The sequence below is a fragment of the Coregonus lavaretus genome (genome assembly GCF_964263955.1).
Source record: "Coregonus lavaretus genome assembly, chromosome: 3".
NCBI lineage: Eukaryota > Metazoa > Chordata > Actinopteri > Salmoniformes > Salmonidae > Coregonus > Coregonus lavaretus.
Window position 1 is genome coordinate 19,824,179 of NC_139990.1, and position 21,442 is coordinate 19,845,620.

General features: G+C 40.7%; 1 protein-coding gene across 6 annotated transcripts in view; it reads right to left on the reverse strand.

Moving 5' to 3' along the window:
- Nucleotides 1–21,442, reverse strand: part of LOC311111838 (uncharacterized protein) — a gene marked incomplete at its 5' end in the record, with an annotated part of 37,592 nt that overhangs the window by 12,326 nt on the left and 3,824 nt on the right. For 2 of the 6 annotated variants that reach the window (XR_014610797.1, XM_084154740.1), the window contains 7 exons: nt 3,449–3,518; nt 4,412–4,474; nt 7,986–8,061; nt 8,908–8,978; nt 9,431–9,548; nt 10,822–10,955; nt 14,216–15,040. Coding sequence is in view for 5 of the 6 variants with exons in the window: in XM_084154740.1 (XP_084010866.1) it covers nt 3,449–3,518; nt 4,412–4,474; nt 7,986–8,061; nt 8,908–8,978; nt 9,431–9,548; nt 10,822–10,955; nt 14,216–14,347 (664 nt within the window). Of the gene's footprint in view, nt 1–3,140; nt 3,239–3,448; nt 3,519–4,411; nt 4,475–5,954; nt 6,031–7,985; nt 8,062–8,907; nt 8,979–9,430; nt 9,549–10,821; nt 10,956–14,215; nt 15,041–21,442 lie in introns of those variants that run through there. The other 4 variants (XM_084154736.1, XM_084154739.1, XM_084154738.1 and 1 more) reach the window with 4 other exon arrangements.

The window sequence follows — 21,442 nt, forward strand, 5'->3', positions numbered from 1 at the left end:
TGCACACCACTTTTCCGTTATTAATTTTTTAGAAGTTTTTGAAACAAGTTACTTTTTTCATTTCACTTCACCAATTGACTATTTTGTGTATGTCCATCACATGAAATCCAAATTAAAATCCATTTAAAATGACAGGTTGTAATGCAACAAAATAGGAAAAACGCCAAGAAGGATGAATACTTTTGCAAGGCATGTCTAAAAACTAGTTAGCTAGCTTGTCAGTTGACTGTTAGCTAGCCAAGGACTTGTTTTGAAAGTTTGATATTTTTATCATCAGAGGCTTTAAAAGTGTACTTACATTTAAACGAATTGGGTTGGTTAGCAAACATGTTCTAGTGAATTTTGTTTTAATCCAAAAACGGACAATATTTGACGAAATGCGATTATTTTATGGTAATTAGCTAGCACGACAAGCGACTGATTTTGCTTTGACAACACTGGCAATCACCCATTCATGCCAATAAAGCAGGGATCATCAACTAGATTCAGCCACGGGCCAATTTTTTCTTGAGTGGATGTTCGGGGGGCCAGAACCTAATAACAAAAATATATTTAGACTGCAAAAAGCCTAAACAGATATAATATGGGACTAAAACAATCATTTCAAATCTTGATTACATTTGGGAACATTGCACCCTACGCAGGCCAGTCTTTCGGATGGGACGTTAAAACGACTGGTCATTCAAAATCCCATGGTGCTCATTGTAATAATAATATATAATAATATGCCATTTAGCAGATGCTTTTATCCAAAGCGACTTACAGTCATGCGTGCATAAATTTTTTTTTGTGTATGGGTGGTCCCGGGGATCGAACCCACTACCTTGGCGTTACAAGCGCCGTGCTCTACCAGCTGAGCTACAGAGGACCACCCATACACATTGTAAGAGTAGGGGTGTTCAACCCGGTGTCATGGCTAAATTTCTAACCTGGCCACATTCCATCATGACCACCTAATCATCCCACTCATTCCTAATTGGCATCACTCCTCACCTCTCCACCTGATAGCTGATGTGTGCTGAGCGTTCTGGCAAAAAAATGGTCGCCATGCAACACTGAGGTGGGTGCTACACATTTCCCCTTACTATGTAAAGCGCTTTGAGTACCTCAGTTGGTAGAAATGTGCTATATAAATCCATTTAATTATTATAAATTTTTTTGTATACAATCACATCTCTATTATGCGTGGGAATACTTTGGAACAGATTTCCAAAATTAAAAATCACTTGGAGCTGATTTCCTGGTGTTTTTACAGTCTTATGTCCAACAATAAAACATTTAAAAATGCTGCACAGAAAACTTGGGGGGCCAAATAAAAACCAGCCGCGGGCCAAATTCAGTTGAGGAACCCTGCAATAAAGCATTTATTGAATTGTGACATTCATATGTCCTGTGGTGGAGTATGCTGTTGCCTTGTGGCATTTCAATCTCACCGAAAAACTGAACCAGGACTTAGAGAGTCCAGAGGGCCCTAAAGAACATCCAAAGTTCTGACTACACAATGTACTCAGTGGCCTGCCAAACCCTAGAGATGCAACCGTTGCATCAACGTTCAAACAATTTCTCCAGCTGGCTGCTACCTACGAGGGATCAGTGACCCGGAGCAAGGACAAGGCAGGACGAGCAACTACAGGAGATAAGATGCAACACAGAACACCACAGATAAAAGCCCAAACCCAACATTAGTTAGGCCATAAAACAGACACTAAAAGGGGTAGATATTCACATTGAAATGACTTGATTCATGAGTTTCTTTTTTAATCACGTTCATATCTCATATTAGCTGCACTGCTATTTAGTTTTCTGTATTGTCAATTTCTGAAGTGCACCATTGTGACATCCTAGTTGCGTATAAACAAAACCTATCCATTACTTGATCTCTTGTTTGAATGAACTTGTTGCGAGTGACTCTAGATGAGAGTAAATGACAAATACCAATGGCACATGTTTAATGAAATCTTCTGCGTCGCCCTTAAAAAACATGTTCTTAATTTTAGTGCTAGCCTAGCATGATGCTAAACCCCAACGTGGAGGTGCCAACACCTCTGCTCATTAAAATGAAATAAAATGTACAATGTCTACCAAGACTATTTGTGGAAAAACAATGTGCACATGGTAAGAGCACCAGAAACCATTGTGTTCGTTGTCACTTTGACGCTACCCTAGCTAGCACAGGCCAAAAGAGAATAAAAAGGAGACACAGGTTTTTCCTCCTCCCTTTGTTCAACGTTTATAGAGAATCACATGTACAGAGTGTAGACAAAGTAGAGAACAGGGTGAAACAAGGGACAAGGCAAGATAGAGAAAAGAAAGGTGATACAAAGAGTACAGGCTTGAGCACAGTGCATACAGTGACCCAAAGAAACAACAATGACTGTTGCCCAAAAGGAGAGGGAAAGAGGTGAGGGGATGGAGGGAGGGATAGATGATGGGCACAAACAGAGTAATGGAGAGAGAAAGTGGGGCAAAAGAAACAGGACAATAGTGAAAAAAGTACAAAAGGGAACAGATTTAACAACCACGTAAGGAATGAGTGAAGATTGACAGAAGGGAGGGGGGAGGGAGAGCGAGAACCGCACAACCGAGATGGATGTTCAGGAGGACTGAGACAGAATTCTTGAAACCACAACAGGGGACTGAGCAAGTGAGCTTCCCGACATTTATCTGAAAACACAGAGGGGTTGAGAAACTGTGACTACAGATTCTGAGAATCATTACATTGTGACGATTAGTAGCCATTGGGTATCACAGACTCTTTTCTTGTGGACATTTAGTGGATTGTTGATAGGCAAAATTGCAAGCATTCAGTTATTCGGCCATTAGACTTCATGAACCACCTTTTAATGTCACACAACTCATATCACACTGTTATTAGGTGTTATTAGATCACAAACATCTATTTGAGTATAAATACAGTGTTGGTTGACATATGTTGTTGCATGACTCAAGCTTTGCTTTTTGCATGATGTAGTTTGTCACGGTCTGCCAGCTCTTTAAAAATGTGAACAAATGACATGGATGTTAGGTGACGTGTTATAGAGCCAGGTGTTTTTCCTGGCCACCTGACTTCCGTGCATTGTTAGGGGAATGTTAGATTTGCTCAGTCAAACCCCCCCAGTCCCTGCACGCCAACCACACACACAGCGAGTCTGTATTTACATGGAGGTCATGTCATTGAGGGCGTGGTCCAACTCCTCGCTAATGGCCTTGTACTTCAGTTTCTGTGCATATAGCTCATCTGTTCAGAGAGGTCAAAGAGTGAAGGGATAAATAAATAAATAAATAGGAAGATGTGTATAAAGAAAGAAAAGGAGAGAGTGAGGGAATTAAATAGCAGCCAAAGGGAAAGTGATGATGTATGCTAAAATAATAGTGCGATTAAGCTAGAACAGGACCTTTCCTGTAGACAGTGCATTGGGATTTTTAAGGCAAAGCAGCTGGATCCTACCTTCCAGATCATCGATGGTCTTTTCCAGCTTGGCCACAGACCTCTCAGCAAACTCAGCACGAGTCTCAGCCTAAGAAGAGTCAAAACAAAGCATTCAATCAATCAATGAAGATACTAGACGACAGACTAATAAATATGTTAACTTGGAGAGGCTACAAATGGAATTGAACCAAACTAACATCACTTTATGAATAAACAAAAAGGTGACTAGACCACACAAATGCAATGAGCAAGACAAACTACAAACAAATCAACAAAGAAAAACAACAAGAGACATCCAGACAAATAACAGATCGAAAACAAAAAAAACACCTCCGAGCCATTAATTACTATCCAACAAATCTCTTTGAGGAAACGTCGAACATTATGATTTTTATTTTATATCGCCCCGAGACGCCACACTAGATACTACAAGGGGACATTTCAGGGACATGTCAATACAGACGTCATAGACCGACAAAGCATGAACTTAGATGGCCTTCCCTGAATTTCGCTTGTGAAAGTGTCAACAATCTGCAATTATATCTTATATAATTATACCGAATTAAAGAGGCTTTTTCCCATTCTCTACGTCAGTGTTCCCCAACTGGCGACCCGCGTGCCAAGATTGTATTTTAATGTTGGACATAAGACTGTAAAAACACCAGCAAATCAGTGCCAAGTGATTTTTATTTTTGTAATCTGTTCCAAAGTATTCCCACGTATAGAGAGAGATACAGTATGTGATCGTATACAAATGTAAGCAAGGTTTGATATTATTTTAGTCAAGTATTATATCTGTTTGGGCTTCTTGCGGTCAATTTTCAGTATACTAATTATTTGTAATTATGTTCCGGCCCGCTGACCATTCAATAATAAGTCATAATAATTAGAATAATTAGAATAATAATAATAATAATAATAATAATACTGGCCCGCATGTGAATCTAGTGATAATCCCTGCTCTACAGGTTATCCACTTACCTCTTTGAGCTTGTCGGTCAGGATCTTGATCTCTTCCTCATACTTGTCCTCCTTCTGGGAGTACTGTAATAGAAAAGAGGATTGTCAGTTTAAAGCAGAGCACACACACACAAAAACAAAGTAACTGACATCACCTCATCAATCTCATGTCAAAGACCAGTTCATCGATGCTGAAATAGAAGGACTCTCAACATGCCATTATAATGCATGCCAAATTAGTTCAATAGTTAGATTAATATCAAGGACAACCCCTATGAAATGAACAGTGCATGTGTGACTTGCTTGCTGAGATAGCAATTCTGGGTTGCAATTCACGGTTGGACTGCAATGTCTCGATTGCCCAATCATCACTGATTGGCTAGAAGAAAAAAAACACCTGATGAATATCGTGTAGTGATACGTTCGGGACATTGTGTAAAAAAAACTGGATAAGGCAAAAAAATCCACGATACAGTAATTTGAAGCATTCCTATGCCAAACATTTCTATTGCCAAAGTTCCAAATATTTTCCCCCATAGGACAGGCCACTGGTTTCCCAGGTCTAAATCAGTCACTGGTAAAACATAAGAGAAATACCAGAACACTACAGTCCATAAAAGATGGACCACTTATCTAACCATTATTCCACTGAAACAACTTTACTTGTAGGGATGTTTACTGAGCATCTGCTCTGAGCACATCTGGACTTGCATATGCAGGAATGTAGAGGGAACGATCATAAACCTGGATTGTGTTCATTAGGTCACACAATGGAAAACTTCAAAATGTTTTGCAACAGAAAATGAGTCCCGGTAGTCTCTCCTGTTTTAGTATTTTCTTCTGTTTGGTGCCTAATGAACACAGACCTGGAAGAAGTGTTAATTTGTATTCCACTGCTGGGTCATTGGAGGATAACGATTACAAAAGGGGTGCAAAGGAACAATTCATTATGGCCCCATTGCCTCTTCAACGTAAGAGTAACATTGTTTTATCTATATGTTAAATTAGACTAGACCAAACCCTGAACTTAGTATGGGGGTGTTTGTCCATGCAGGCCTTTGGTCCAATCAGAAATATGGAGATTAAATTAACTCAATGCCTCATGCAAGTGTGACCTTTCTAGAAATTATAAACATAGGCTGTAAAGGGCACTGATGACAAGAATGGGTGTCTTGGAGAGGTAGGTATTCAAGACTGGAATGGGGCTAAATGCCAAAGGGCAATTAACTACACAGACCAATTAACCCAAGGGTAACTGCCTGAGGTATCTTTACAGGGAGTACACACTGCCAATGTTCAAGGCAGAGTCAATACAGAACTTTTGGTGTAGGGTGAATACAGCAGCTGCACTCAAATACACATGCTGCTCACACAGATAAACAGGTACAGTATATATCAACTGCACCACGTGCAAAGACATTTGTCAACACAGTACTTACTAAATCGCTTCCTCAGATGTATACAGTCACAAAAGAACATGCCCACACACAGGCAACATGCTGGTTTAATCTGAGGTTCACACAACCAGGTAAAATACCAACACACACATACACAGACACACTACCTTCTCTGCCTGGGCCTCCAGGGACTTAAGGTTATTGGTGACGTTTTTCAGCTCCTCCTCCAGTTCAGCACATTTACTGGATTTGAGGGGAGGTCGCCATTGAGTTTTCGTTTCAAGAGAAGGAGAAGGAGAGATGGCGAGGAGGGTGGAGCAGTGAAAAGAGGAAGGAAAGAGCAGCAGTGTGAAAACATTGGCAATACGGTTTAAGATAATTGATGGTGAGAGATGACTGAAATAGAGTTGGGAGCGTGGAAGAGATAGTTAGGGAACACGAAGAATGAGTGCCTTATGACTGAGAAACGGCAGAGAAAAGGCATGAGGCTAACCACAGACCGCGGCGGTTACAGATCCTTGACACTACCATATCTCTGTGTTAAAGTGAGCCCACATGTCACAACAGGAAATCAGTTTAAGCAACATCCCTAATGAAAGACAAGCTATACGAGTAATGTTCATGGTCATTAGAATGGCATGCTTTAGGCTGGAGATGTCCTTATAAGGGTAGTGCATGCTCGAGTTCTCATTAGTCAATTCTGAGTTGTGTTCAGTAGGGCACACCATAGCAAAACGTTTTGCAACAAAAAACTAAAGTGTTTCTTACTGGATGAGTCAAGATAGCCTCTCCCATTTCACCCAGTTTCAATCCTACTAAACATGACCATGAACTCTCCCATCGACTTTAGAGCAGTAGGATGTCACTTCCTTAACAATGCACACTGGAATTCATGCAAACACAGGTTGAGAAAGGAGTAGGGAAGGGAAAGGGAGGCAAGCAGAGACTCGAGGCAGATACTGACAAGATACGGAAAGAGAAGGAGAGGATGGAGTCGGCAGGTCCTGGAGTCATCCAAAGAGGACCACCCGTTTGTCTTGAGGCCACAAGTCTGATTACGTCTTTCTCCTCCTCACTCACACACAGAAAATACTTTCCCTGTCCACATAATGAGATCTTTAACTATAAATGGTTCCTACACTATCCATAAATCTCAAGCCTGATGTTCTACCAATGGTAGATTACACTAAAGCACATCTAGTCAGTTGAGCATGAACACACTCCCATACACTTATTCATCTCTTACACACCCTGAAGTATAGGCATATTCACCAAACACACATACACAGTAGGGTGTCCAATCAAAACATCTTTCGACCAATGGGTAAATTCATGTTAATTGTGTAGATAATCCTCTAAGAAAACCAATGGTCCAAATCTCATGTCTATCATAAGTTATTTGAGTTTTTACCCTTGTAGGATGGCCAGAATTAGGGTGACTAAATAAATGGAGGCCAGAGGAAAAAAGAAATTAAGGAAAATAGCATTGCATCAGCTATGCTGGATTCTGTGCAATAATTAAGGCTACTAACTACCTGACAGGCTCACTTTCCCGTTGAGCTCGTCACCCTTCTTGAATCCGCAGGATATAAAACAATAGAGGTAAGATGGATATAGAGTGAGACATGACATATTTTAGTACACGCTTTTCATATTAATTCAAAATTCCTGTTCTTTTTTGAAGATTTCTCACAAAAACAAGCATATCTCTGTGAAATGTCAACGGAGCACTGAGTATATACCAAGATTTTTATTTTCAAAGATTGTTTACATTTAATTCAGCTCATTCATGCTAGTTTAGCTTTTTGTGACCTACGGAAACAACTTTGAAGACATCAACCACAAAATGTAGAATCCTCAAAAGTTATGAGAAACCTGCACGCTATGTAAACAGAGCTCGGTGCTTATTATCAGATGTATTAGGTTAAGAAATCTGACTTTTGGATATAACGTTAATGTTATGTTAGAGAAAGACCCCACTAAACGATTCAGAACATGAATATTCAAATGTCTTGGAAAAATGTAATTTATAACATTAGGAATTGAAGTTTGATCACCAAAGTGTGTTCTCACCCACTCTGGGCTGAGTGGGTGGACACCCTACACCCTCCTTTTTAGCATACACACACTGAAGTATAGGCATTTGCACCACACACATACATATTCACGCCACAGACACATACAAACGCACACTCTACCTGGTCTTCAGAGGCCTGCAGGGACTTCAGCGATTGGTCGAAACCTCTCAACTCCTCCTCCAGGGCCCTGGCTTTGCTGTTAGTGCAGGGAAGGGGCGGATTCACGCATAAACATGCGGAGCGGGGGTGTATGGAGGGTGGGGGGGGTCATGCGTGGTATTTAGGTCGGACCCCCAGAAACATGCACAGAGACGTACAGAGGGAGGAGGGTATTTTTTCATTAGGATACAGAACCATTGTTATGCAAACACTAGTTTATTCTCATCGCCGTGGGAACATGAGGATGGGGCTGGTTTGGGATGATACCGGTAGTGGGACCGAGATAATGCAGAACCGGATCAAATGCTTTTAAAAACTTGAGCTGCGCTTGATTTTGTTGGTCTGATACAATGGAACCAATGGAGTAGTCCCAAAAGTGCAAACTAAGCAGTATTTTTATTTAAATAGCTTCAAGCAGCCATGGCGTGGTTCAAGCTATGGCCCCACAGCGCCACCAATAGGACAAATTGGCCAGATCAGTATATGATTTGCTACGTCTGTACTCCTTACCATGCTAAGGACATCAGAACTCAACATCAAATAGGTCATGCACTAACCTTTATGTATTTTGGACAATTTGTAATAATGTTGACTACTTTAAATGTCTTCTCCAGAACCGCTGGACTGATCGGCACCAAATAGTAGTTGTGTGACAACAGTATGTTTAGGACAACAGCGCTACAATGCTGTACATGTTAAATGTTACACAGTATTCTGTGTAGTAGGTGTGTGTACATTGCTTAGAGGGAAAACGTCAGTATAACTAAATCATTTGACAGAATAATCTTTGGCCGTGTGGAACAGGTGTTGTATACGCAGAACTACACTGGTGGTACGTTAACGTGTGTGTTACTATTGTGCGTTCAATCATGTGGCCACTCACGCCTCAGCAAGCTCTGCCCTCTCCTCTGTGCGCTCGTGATCCCCCTCGATGATCAGCAGTTTACGAGCCACCTGTAGACACACATAGGATTATTTACTGCCAGTTGCATATGGAAACAATTGCTCGCAAGATTGGCGCAGATGGTGTACAGGTGAAGTGTGTATGTGTGGGGAGAGACGCACATTGTGGATATAAATTGTGGATATATAGGCCAAAACTGTACTAGTGAGCTTACAGCCTTGCGTGAGAGGAAAAGTATGTGATGATGACCTCATCCACTTCTGTGTCTCGATGTTGAGGACTTTTCCTCATTGTGTCCATGTGTGTGCATATGAAGTAGTACTGAAGCCGCATTTTGTGTGTGTGTGTACATGATCGTACCAATTTTCACACGCGTATTGTATTACCTAACATTACCTTTCCTCAGAAATGTTGCTCCACTATTCAAGGCTAGTTCAGGCACAGCACGCAATTCTGTTCATTCTGAGGAGAACTCTGCTGTGTGGGTGTGTGATATCCTCACCTCCTCGTACTTGCGGTCAGCCTCCTCAGCAATGTGCTTGGCCTCTTTCAGCTGGATCTCCTGTAGCTCCATCTTCTCCTCATCCTTCAGGGCCCGGTTCTCAATCACCTTCATGCCCCTGGAACAAACACACACACACACACACGTTAGACGTATTGTATTACATTTTTACATTTTAGTCATTTAGCAGACGCTCTTATCCAGAGCGACTTACAGTTAGTGAATACATTTTTTTTTTTTTTATACTGGCCCCCCGTGGGAATCGAACCCACAACCCTGCCGTTGCAAACGCCATGCTCTATCAACTGAGCTACATCCCTGCCGGCCATTCCCTCCCCTACCCTGGACGACCCTGTATCATGTAGGGATTCATGTGGTATTCCAACTCACATACGTATCCTATCGTGACAGCCTACCATTTTGTGGTAATACGCCAATACTCGATATTAGACTTTGGATATTTGTCAAACTAAACACACACTCTTAATATTGCACACTGTCAGCAGCATGTGACACTACATTTCACACAGTTTGGGAGGGACAATGGAGGGAGAAACTCAACAGTTCGTCAAAGAAAACACACACATCCAATCTATTAACATTATTGGCTGGGCCAATAATGACTCATGTGCAGAGATAGTGAGACCAAACACACACAATTGTCAAAGATACTGGTAACTAACCTAAGATTTATCGTCGGCGTCATTTACAATGAGAGCAAATGAAGCACAGTGGGCAGAACAAGCAAGAAGGTGGGAAGAGCAAGAGCTAGTGAGATCCTATTGGCGCGTTTTAGCATATATTCTCATATTTCCGTTAGGGAACGCCTAGTCTGAAGTGCACGTGTGTGATAACTCAATTCGCCCTTGCGCTGGTTATAATGTGTGTGTGTGTTTTTTTTACTTAGTGCACTCTGTTCGTAACAGGTTATAGTTTTGGGAACAGAAAACTAGATATTGAATGTTTCATCAATGAAATTTGGTGGGTGCTTATATTTGTCCTATTTCACACATGTACAAGTGTATGTAAGTGTATGCAGACAACACTTATGTAAGCCATTGCCAACAGTTGACCAGGCTATGTTAGAGCTACAATTGGACTTTGTTGCCTTACAGAAAGCCCTGGTTGTGCTTAATGTGGGCAAGATTAAATGCATGTTGTAGAATGCTAGCAGATACCCATAGACTTCCAGTCATTGTGCTAACGCTAGTTAGCATTGGCTTGTGAAACTACCTCTAACTTCCTTCATACTGGACAGACATAAAATGGTCTCCACAAGTTAATCTGATTCTGGGGAAGTATCTCTTTAAACAGTGGTGTTTGGAGCATTACAGTGTGTGGGCCGCTTTTCCATTTTTGATAAATGTGCACTGTGGGTGTGTCCCACTGACCTCTCACTTTCGTCCGCAGCCTTCTCGGCCTCCTCCAGTTTCTGCAGAGCAGTGGCCAGTCGCTCCTGGGCCCTGTCCAACTCCTCCTCAACCAGCTGGATACGCCGGTTCAAGGAAGCAACCTCAGCCTCAGCCTGTATTGGGGGGGGTGGAGAGAGAAGGAGTTAGGGTAAATGTCAGTACACTTCCCAAATTGAAATGGAATTGACCCCAACCCTGCTTAGAACGTACAAACAATTATGTACTGTATATGCCATGATATATAGGAGTTATATAGTGATTTTTCTAGTGCTCAAAGCACTTAACAATGAATCACATCACACCTCGTCCACCAATGTGAGGCTAGACAATGTTCCAGTCAGATGGCCATTCATTAATTCACCTTGATTTTCTCAACACACGCATCCATCCAGTACATGGGTCATGTTCAGTGTAGCACAACATTGCAACCATACAATATCTGTCACTTTGTATTCTCCAATGAAAATATATTGTGGGGGAAAAGACAATCTGCATAAATGTTATCCTACCAATTGCTTGTTAGTTTTCATGGTTAACCTTCATTGAATAGAGGTCTCTAGACTGGCTATAAAAATGTGCCAGTGTACCCAGGTATACAGACACAGGAGAAAAGGCAGATGACAGGAGAAAAGAGAGATGGCCATAGATGGACAAACGAGAGAAAGAGGGGAGAGACGGAAACATTGACACACGTGAAACGAAGAAGTAGCCTACAGTGGCTAAATTACCGAATCTTGCACCGACTAGCCATGTCAAGCTAAAGGCATCCCTCTACTCTATAGCTGCACGCCTACCATGCTTTCTGTGTAATGCGAGGTGGTGGAATGCATGGCGTCACAATTTCCTTCTCAATGGTACAGAAGAACGTTCATTGCAATCAGTTGAAATAGTGCTGAGAGATTAGCTGAAATTCCGTTTAATTTTTGTTTTTTTAAATAACTAATTGACCGACATCAGTTCAATTATTTTTATTCAATTTAGTTTGTTTACTTTGTGAGCTCATACACCGTTTCTTTATCAAGCATGAACTGTGGGACATTGTAGGAAGGTGTAGTTTTCAACTGACCATTCTTTATATTAGTAAAGCAAAAAAAACATGATAATGAACTACAATGACCACAATCCATTGCTTCTACAGCTGTCAGTGAGGGAGTTCTATTACGCTAGCCCAGGATGAATCGGGCAATGGCCCATCACGTCATCGGGCGAAAGCGTGGAAGGATGAGCGCTCTTCGAAAATAAAACAGTAATGGTGATGTCAACAAGGCAGCATGGTGCATCCTCCAGAAACATACATCTCTTTTCCATAAAATAAATGTTAGAATTTTCAAACTAGTTTTCATTGGGGAGGCAGGTAAAGCGTTTTTATCAAAAGCAATCACTTTTGCATGTGAAAACACAGAATCCTACTCATTACTACAAGTGCTTAATGACTTCACTTTTGTTTTGAGCAGACTTTGCCATCAGCCAAAACGGGACTTGGCTCATGTCCAGGAGGCAGCCGGATTCCAAAACAATCAACACTAGCCCGGTTCACCCTGGGCATTAATCAATTCCCCCCAGTATCTTTGGCTTAAAGTACCTGTCCAGTGAAAATCTCACTTTTAAAAGTTAATATTCCGTTAACTCACACCCAAATAATGTTGTTGACTCATCCTATACTCATGTGGCCAAAGCATAAATTGGAGAAAAAAAAACCTTCAAAAACCCTACCTCAAACTTGTATCACAAAAATACTGTTTTAAAAAAATGCTTTCTATTTCCTCAGACACAGAGGTTGATGTCATCATGAGCTGGCCAATCAGCAGTCTACTCACAATATTTTTGAACAACCGGTATATGCCCACACCATTCCAACACAGAAAAGCTGCTTTATTTCACTCATATTGTAATTAATTATAGGTCATATTTCATAGAAATCTGCAAACACTGGACAGTTACTTTAAGCATTTACAGTTAAATTTGAGCAGGGCACTCCTCTTTTCACTTCATCGCTTTCGCATCAATATAAGCCCGGTGTGCACCCCAGTCTAGCTTCACCGAACTCCCACAATGACTTCAATTTCAGTCTTTTGGTTGTGCGTATTTTCTCACGGAGACAATTCCTTCGTAACACTATTCAATCATACACAACCCATTTGATAGGTGTCAATGTCAATAGGAGATTCCCTAAAAACACGCCACTTCGATACAGATACGACTGGAAATGACTTTTTCGTAGCAGGTTAGGAGAATTAGGTTAAGGTTAGCGAAAATGCTCTCCTAACCTAGTGATAAGCCCATAGGCCTACTGGTAAAATGCACATGGGGAGATACTTCAGGGGTACGCAGGGCAGAGCAAAATTATGTTGGTGGTAGAGTCAGATATGTGCAGTATTTCTGTTGCATGTATTTAAAATATGTATTTTAATTACATCTGAGTATTTTGTAATTTCAATTACACTGGGCTGAACTACACTGCAATATATTTTGTATTTTCAAAATACAGTAATTAGTAATTTCAAAATACTTTTCTATACCATTTTTTTTTATAGCGGTTCACATTGTGTCCCCCTTTTCAACCTGCATTGGTATCAGAAGTCTGATAGCACTATGGTGTGATAAAATTACTTCACCCCCCCACCCTTCTAGTTGACTCTACTGATAGCAACGTTATTGAGGAAAAATTTATTTTTATGCCTGTAATATGTGGTTGTCCCACCTAGCTATCTTAAGATGAATGCACTAACTGTGTCGCTCTGGATAAGAGAGTCTGCTGAATTACTAAAATGTAAAAAAAGGAACTAAATATAAAATGTATATGTAAAAGTGAACAACTGCAAAGCATTATTCTAATTATACATTTTGGTCATTTAGCAGACATGCTTATCCAGGGGACTTTCTCAACGTAGCTAAACAGCATATCACAGTCACGTTTTTGTACCCGTCACGGAGACTATTTGCAAATGTATTTTTGTATTTTAAAATGCAAAATGCGTGCATTTTGTTTAAATACATTACAAAATACAAGTAGTTTATAGTTTATTTTTATACATTCATCTTTGTTCAGCATTTAGTAATTGTTTTCCCCCATCCCTGGCTGGGTGGGTACAGTAACCGAAAAATGTTGGGAACCACTGTCCGTCCTAACCTGCTACGAAAAGTAACTTCCGGTCGTACCTATATTGAAGTGGCGAGTCCCATGTCAATAGGCTCCTATGTAGGGCGGAGGTGTAAATGCATGAATCACGAGCCAGTCCCAGTGGTAGGCTACATTGTTTCTTTTTAAAGTGCACTATCAACGCACGTCGTAGATCGAAACAATGTAGGCCTATCGACGTGCACATCTTGTCGAAATGCTTAACGAATGTTGATTCCTGAATATCATTTTTACCTGTTCTCTTGATGTTTTGTCCACCTCGACCTGCCTCTGAAGAATTTCTGCTCTTTCTTCGGCTTCATCTGCCTGTTGCTGTAAAACTTTGATCTTTCGCTTAACCGCGTCGATGCTGTTGTTTCCAGACATTGTCTTGTGTTTGTGAGCGTATGCTAGGCCTAGTTAGTTGTTTGTCTTCTCTAAAACGTTTCTTAGAACTTCGACTTCTGCTCGAGTTGTCCTGAAAGGTAAAAAGCAGCAACGCCCCGCCAAGATGGGCAAACGTTGATTGTAGTTGGCTAGTGGCGTGGAAATATGCGTTCTTCCTCCAAAGAGCAGTGACACTCAATAACGCACTTAAAATTGACACAGGTCTAACCTAAATAAGTTTTTTTTTTTTTTAAGTAGCCTAAACCTGTGTTAGATGGTTTAGATAGTTATCTTGCTGTTAAATTAGCCAGGAAGCAGCAAAGATGATTTTTTTTTCTACAGACGTGGCAAGTAAGCAACCCTAATTCATTGACTTCCGCTTTGGAAAATGGGGGGGATTTCTTTCAATTGCGCGCGGTTCTAATTAAATCTAATTCAAACAAACAAATAAAAAATTGCCTCGACAAGGGATTTGCGGTCCAGTTTCTCCCTCCCCTGTCTCCAAATCATTATGCCGGCTCGGTTCCCCTTCTCTTTCCTTTTCAACCCACTTCCGGCTTGCGCCACACCCAGTCTGGTGTAGACAATAGACTGGAATGCTGATCCAGAGTCTGCCCCTAGAACACTAGTTGGCCCCCAGAGGGAAAGCAAAATGATCCCCTGTCAGCGCATTGAGCACGACGTCTCTTCGACAGGAAGGCACTCCTTGGTTATACGTGTCCTGACCAGGTAAAGTGACGTAAAATGACCAAATCGCTCGCATTCCAAGCCACTCCCGGGGTAGCATATGAGAAAGTCCATATACGGGCGTATATTTAGGAAAATTCCGCTTTTATTAACAGAAACCAATCATTTAAGGCTGCAGATAGTGTGCGTGTATGATTATTTCCCTGATCTTATCTAAATTGATTTGGTTATTTGTTTGTGTCTGTTCGTATATGGTGTGAACGTTTGACATAGCCCATTTGCCTCAGCCATCATTCTGTCTGTGAGCTGCTATGTCACACTTGATCTATACCCTGTCAAGAGTCTAATTTAAGTGGAATGCAACTTTCACTTGCATGAGAATGTCATCTCTACATCACAATGTAGTAAACGTTTGTATGAACGGTGTACGTATGTCTTCTATCTACAGGCTATTTTGTATTGTATGCCTACTTGTTCATCGTGTGTGACTATGTGCTCGGTATGTGTACATTTGTTTGCTTGTCATCACCTCGTACCTGAAGCCTGTTTCAAACCCCTCCAGACACAGAATATGACGGTTTCTTAATTCCTTCATGTTTCACAACAATTTGAGGATACAACAATTTGAGGATGCCGAGACATGAACACACACAAATCAAGTCACTACTTGTTAACCATTTCAGTAAATTCCCTGTGATATAAAAAAAGAAAATGCGCCTTGTCTTGTAAAATGTTGGTTTAACGATGCGTTAAAATACGTTAAATACTTTTTTTTCTATGAACATATTGGTTACATTTTGCCACATCTAGCCAAGCCAGGCAGCAGGCCTAGATAATATTTTAATTATGCCCGAAATAATCTTTCCTTGTGAGGTAAAGAAAGTATTTCGATTGGAATTTAACTCTTTCATTTCAGTGAATAAAAAACACAGCTGTGAAGGTGACTGTGTTTCAAACAGGCCTTGAGATGCAGAGTATTGAGAAATCCTGATGTAGTCATAATTTGCTGAAATCCTGCTGTAGTCATCATTTCCTCGCCCTCCCTTCCCGTCTCTCAATCCATCGTCAGTACCAGGATTGTGTTTATTAGGGCACGCAACTGAAAACATTTAGCAACAGAAAAATAAAATAAGCTTTTCTTATTGGTCAACTCCAGGTAGTCCCTCCTTGATTTCTTACGTTTGGTGCCTAACGAACATGACCTTGTTGTTCCCTCGTGAATGGTTTCAGTAAGTGGCTTGATTGTCCACTTACACTTCCAGTTGTTACCACCAAGTGTCACTCCAGACCACGTTTTGCACTGTGAGCCAATTTTAGACATTTAGTTTCTCTCTTTGCACATTGATTCTGCATTGCGATGCCCAGATTTCAATTTACATAACTGTGAAATGTTAATTGAATAAGTAGGTCTAATTAGACGTATAACTGTACGTTTGTAACTATAGGTCTATTGACAAATTATAAAAATTAGGCTACATCTAGGCTATTTCAGGATTTGTTTTTCTAATGACTGAAATCAAGACATGAAATGTAAATTATATGAAGAATGATATGCTTTCTGTGGGCCAAAACACAGTTTGACTGCAATACTGTGGCAAATCGCTGGGCTCTTCCGATGCCAAATTTTTGCTACTTCTATGCTAAAATGATCAGTTAGCACATAGCAGGGGATTATTAGTTGTTAGCTAGAGTTATGCAAACATTTGTAAGCTGTTAGCAGGAGTTATAAAATTAAGATAGGGCGTAGCGGTAGCCTACATGCCAAATTGTGTTAGTGCTTAGTAGGAGCTGGATGCTAAACAATGGGTGTTTCTCAATATGCATACTACCGTGCTCCACACTGTCATGCTCCGAGTGCATTCTCCAACAACGTTCTCTTGAGTACGTTCTTGTGCGGACAAGAGTGTGGAGAATGCATAATTAAGTGATCATGCCAGAGAAGCCCGTGTTTGGGGGATATATTGGCACGGGTGTTGCAAACCTTTGCAACATCCTCCAAACACCAGCTTCGAGGGCATTATCACTTTTATACAACGGGTTACCAACATATTCAAATAATGATTGACATTTTCATTAAAAACGTTATTTTGATGAATTTATTAATACTATTTAATCCTTCCACAAGATATAGTCCCGACTCAAATCTAGGGTTGCTACCCAAGCCGGCTGGTCATTCGTTCTATCGGTTTGGTTGCCGGAGACGCGACCCAGTCGTTCAGTCTTTTTGTTCAGTATCTATGGACGCAACCCAGGTTGTTCGTTCTAAATGTTCCATTGCCATATTGGCTGGCAACGTTCTTATCCCTTGCTTGCTAGCTAGCCAACTACGGCTAATTTACAGTAACGTCAAACAGTGCTGCCGGAATAATAACGAAGTAGCTGCATTTGTTTAAGCTGTTTTTTAGTGACATTTATTTGGATACATCCATAACAATGAGCTAATGATGTGCGATTTCACCTGGCATAGAAAATGTGCTCTCTCGTCAGGACACTGTTGTTCAGAGGAGCTAGCCAACACACAGCTAACACGATCACTTCAAACTGAAGCTGGAAAGACTTCAAACTAGCTGCACTTCGTTTCGTTTGACCTGTTTTCTATTGATAGTTCTTTGTATCCATAAAAATTATGCTGATTCATAATTTCAACTGGCTGAGAAAAGCTGCCTACCTGTCTGTCTCATCCCGACACCGTTCATTACTATGGGACAGCTGGAGAATTTGAATATTGAAACAATGTTGCAAATGTTGGAGAGACAGACAGCAAGGTTTATACAAATCTCTGCTGTTGAAAACTAAATGTTAGTCTAAAAGAAATGTGAGATAATAGATGCTTTTTATAGTGGCGATCAAGTTTATAAATTGCCTGGCTGGGCTGATGAGACAGTGGATTGCGCAGTCAGATGACATCATAGATTTAGCCAGTGGTAACTTGTGGAATAGACACCGGCTGGAATGCGGTTTTAACCAATCAGCATTCAGGATTAGACCCACCCGTTGTATAAAACATTACATTTGAGAAGCACTCGCACTCCCCCTACTGTATTACCTCACGCTTCACCTCCCCATTCACTGAACCTTCTTCCAGCCAGGACAATGGCAACAATAGACGAAATAAGATATACACAAAGCAAACATTTTACTGCATAATTATCAGCTAGCTATATGTGAATCGTAATAATGTAGCTAACCAGATAGTTTAACAGGCGAAAATGACCTAAAACAAATATTATGCAAGATAATGTCAATTCTTCGTGGGTAGCTAGCTAACAATTCTTCGTGGCTATCTGGCTAGCTAACAGTAGTAGCTAGCCAGTTAGCCCTATTGACTTATTATGGGCTTGCGATCTATGGTACGTAGGCAGGTAAATATGCCAAAATTACCACACCATGAATTTATTAACGTATCAAGATCAAATATTGTAGTCAGGCAGCATATGAGATGTGAATAGGCAACATTTCATTCCGAAGTCGTTCTGTATTTTCTCTCGCTTCAGCTCAAATAATGTCCGCCATTGATTTCAATAACTTTTGCCTCATTTTTGTACATGGTTGCGTCAAATTTCTTTGCATACTTCCGTTGAAGCTTGCATCGATGCATGCTTCAGAATATGTACAAACGAAGTACGCATTCGAGAAGTACCCTCCGTGCTCCGTTTAGCATACTTTGATTTGGACTCATACTCCGACCCCCCCGTGCTCCAATTTGTGTGCTCGGAGCACGGTAGTATGCATTTTGAGAAACACCCTATGCCTTCAGCAGGAGTTGAATGTACATTTGTTTTATTCATTAGCCACTGGTTAAGTAGCGCTGCTGAAGGTGCGGAGCTTTGAGAGCTCCTTAATGTGTGAAGATTGAGTTGCTCTTTACCCTCTTGCTGAAAGCTGTGTGCCTGTGATTTAGGTGTGTAAGGAGCTAGGCATACTCAGGCAGTCATAAAACTGTCCTTTAGCGTGGCTTATTATGACGCTAATCACGAGCATGTGGAGAGGCAGACGGGCCACGTAGGTCAAGGAGAGGTCTGTCCCAACAACTTAGAACTCTGACTCCTCTGAGACTTAATGACACTGGAAAGGACACACACACACCAGTGGAGGCTGCTGAGGGGAGGATGGCTTATAATAATGGCTGGAATGGAGTCAATGGAGTGGCATCAACCACATGGAAACCACATCTTTGATGTGTTTGATACCATTCCATTGACTCCATTCCAGACATTATTATGAGCCGTCCTCCCCTCAGCAGCCTCCACTGACACACACACAAATACACACATTGCACACTCAAAAGGACCACACAAAAAAAAGCACACACACGGTCACAAACACACACACACACACACACACAGAGCAGAGCAACATTTGGAGAGGTCTGGTTACACTGTAGGGACAAATGCACTAATCTCTTTGGCACTATCGCTTCACACTAATCTAGTTGTCTCTATGGAACAATTATTCTATTCTGGGGGAGATATTTAGGACATACCCAGCTAGAGGGGAAAGTAGGTGGGGGCCCACCTAATATAGAAATGCATGTTATTAAGAAAGGTATAAGGTAGAACTAAAAGGTAAATCAATATTAATTAAGAAGAGAAGTATATATATATATATATATATATATATGCGAGAGAGAAAAAACATGGGGGATTGGAAGTGATGCAGACAATTACATTGATGGAAGTTACAATCTATCTGCAATATTAAAGCTGATCTATCCCCCCAAAAAACCTAAAAAAATTAATAAAATAAAATAAAAAAGAAGAGAAGTAATAGGATGAAAGGGTAAAGTATACTTAGCCTGACAACTCACTCAATTCTTCCGCTGCTCTGTCGTTTGCTGCATACAGTACTTTTGTCTGAGGATGCAATCATTGAAGCCATTTCTGGTGACGGGGCACGAGGGATGTTGTACAAAACAAAGTCTTCAGCAATTGGATCTTATCTAACCAATCAGAGTATCAAAGCCAATGACGAATTTTCAAACTGCCGCTTTACCCACTGATGTTCTGGCTCTGGCCCAACCCATCGGTTTCTGGACCAATCAGATGGCCCCGAATGTGTTCGCACTCGGTGTAGGGTTGGGGAGGTACTCAGATCCAGACTCATTGCAGAGAAGAAACTAATGTTAGTGGGCGTAGCGTTTGGCCGGAGCAAGGAGTCTGGGTAACCAGACAAAAGTACACTCCCTCCGTATGTATTTGGACAGTGAAGCTAAAATGTTAAATTTGACTCTATGCTCCAGCATTTCAGATTTGAGATAAAATGTTTTATGAAGCGACAGTACAGAATGTTACCTTTTATTTGAGGTTATTTTCATACATATCTGTTTTACCATTTAGAAATGAAGCACTTTATGTATCTGATCCCACCCATGTGAAGAAGTCATAGGTATTTGGACAAATTCACTTATGTATCAAAGTGGTCAAAAGTATAGAATTTGGTCCCATGTTTCTTGCATGCAATGACTACATCAAGGTTTGTGACTACAAACTTGTTGTATGCATTTGCAGTTTGTTTTGGTCATTTTCTTTCTAAGTGAGTAGATAAGATGTTTCTGAACACTTAAATTAATCCTGATAATTCCATGATGATAATGATAAGTGAGATGCCGTTCAGAGGCTTCAACAAAACATGCTAACCTCTCACCATTACCAAGAAGGGGAGGTTAGCATTTTTTGTTCGGTATGATCTTTATTCATGATTTTGGGGGCATGATCATCATTATTCATGATTAGCTGTAATCAAGGTAACATCCACATTAATGTAGAAGTGTTCAGAAACATATTTTATTCTTTATTTACAATAAAATGCACTCCAAAATTACACAATACAATATTCACCATTCAGTTCCTTTTGGGCAAACATACTGTAATCCGAAACACAACCAAAACAAACTGCAAATACATCCAACAAGTTTGTAGAGTCACAAGCTTGATGTAGTCACTGCGTGCTAGGAATATGGGACCAAATACTACACTTTTGACTACTTTAATACACTATGAGTGAAATTTGTCCAAACACTTATGACTTCTTCAAATGGGGGGACTAGATATATAAAGTGCTTTCATTTCTAAACGGTAAATTTATGAAAATACCCTAAAATAAAAGGTGGCATTCTGTACTGTCGCCTCATATGAAACATTTGAACTCAAATCAAAATGCTGGAGTATAGAGCCAAAACGAAAAAATTTAGCTTCACTGTCCAAATACATACGGAGGGGAGTGTACACAGTATATAAAGTTGAATGTTTTTTTTTTGTTTAGTAAGTCTGTCCCATTGAGTTCTGAGGCAGCTGTACATCCCCCCTCCTCTGGTATTTCTGTTAATGCCCCCATTCTGTCCCCCTTTCAGACCACTAAACCCCACCCCACCCTCTCAATGGAAATAACCTTGTGGTCATGGCCTTTGTA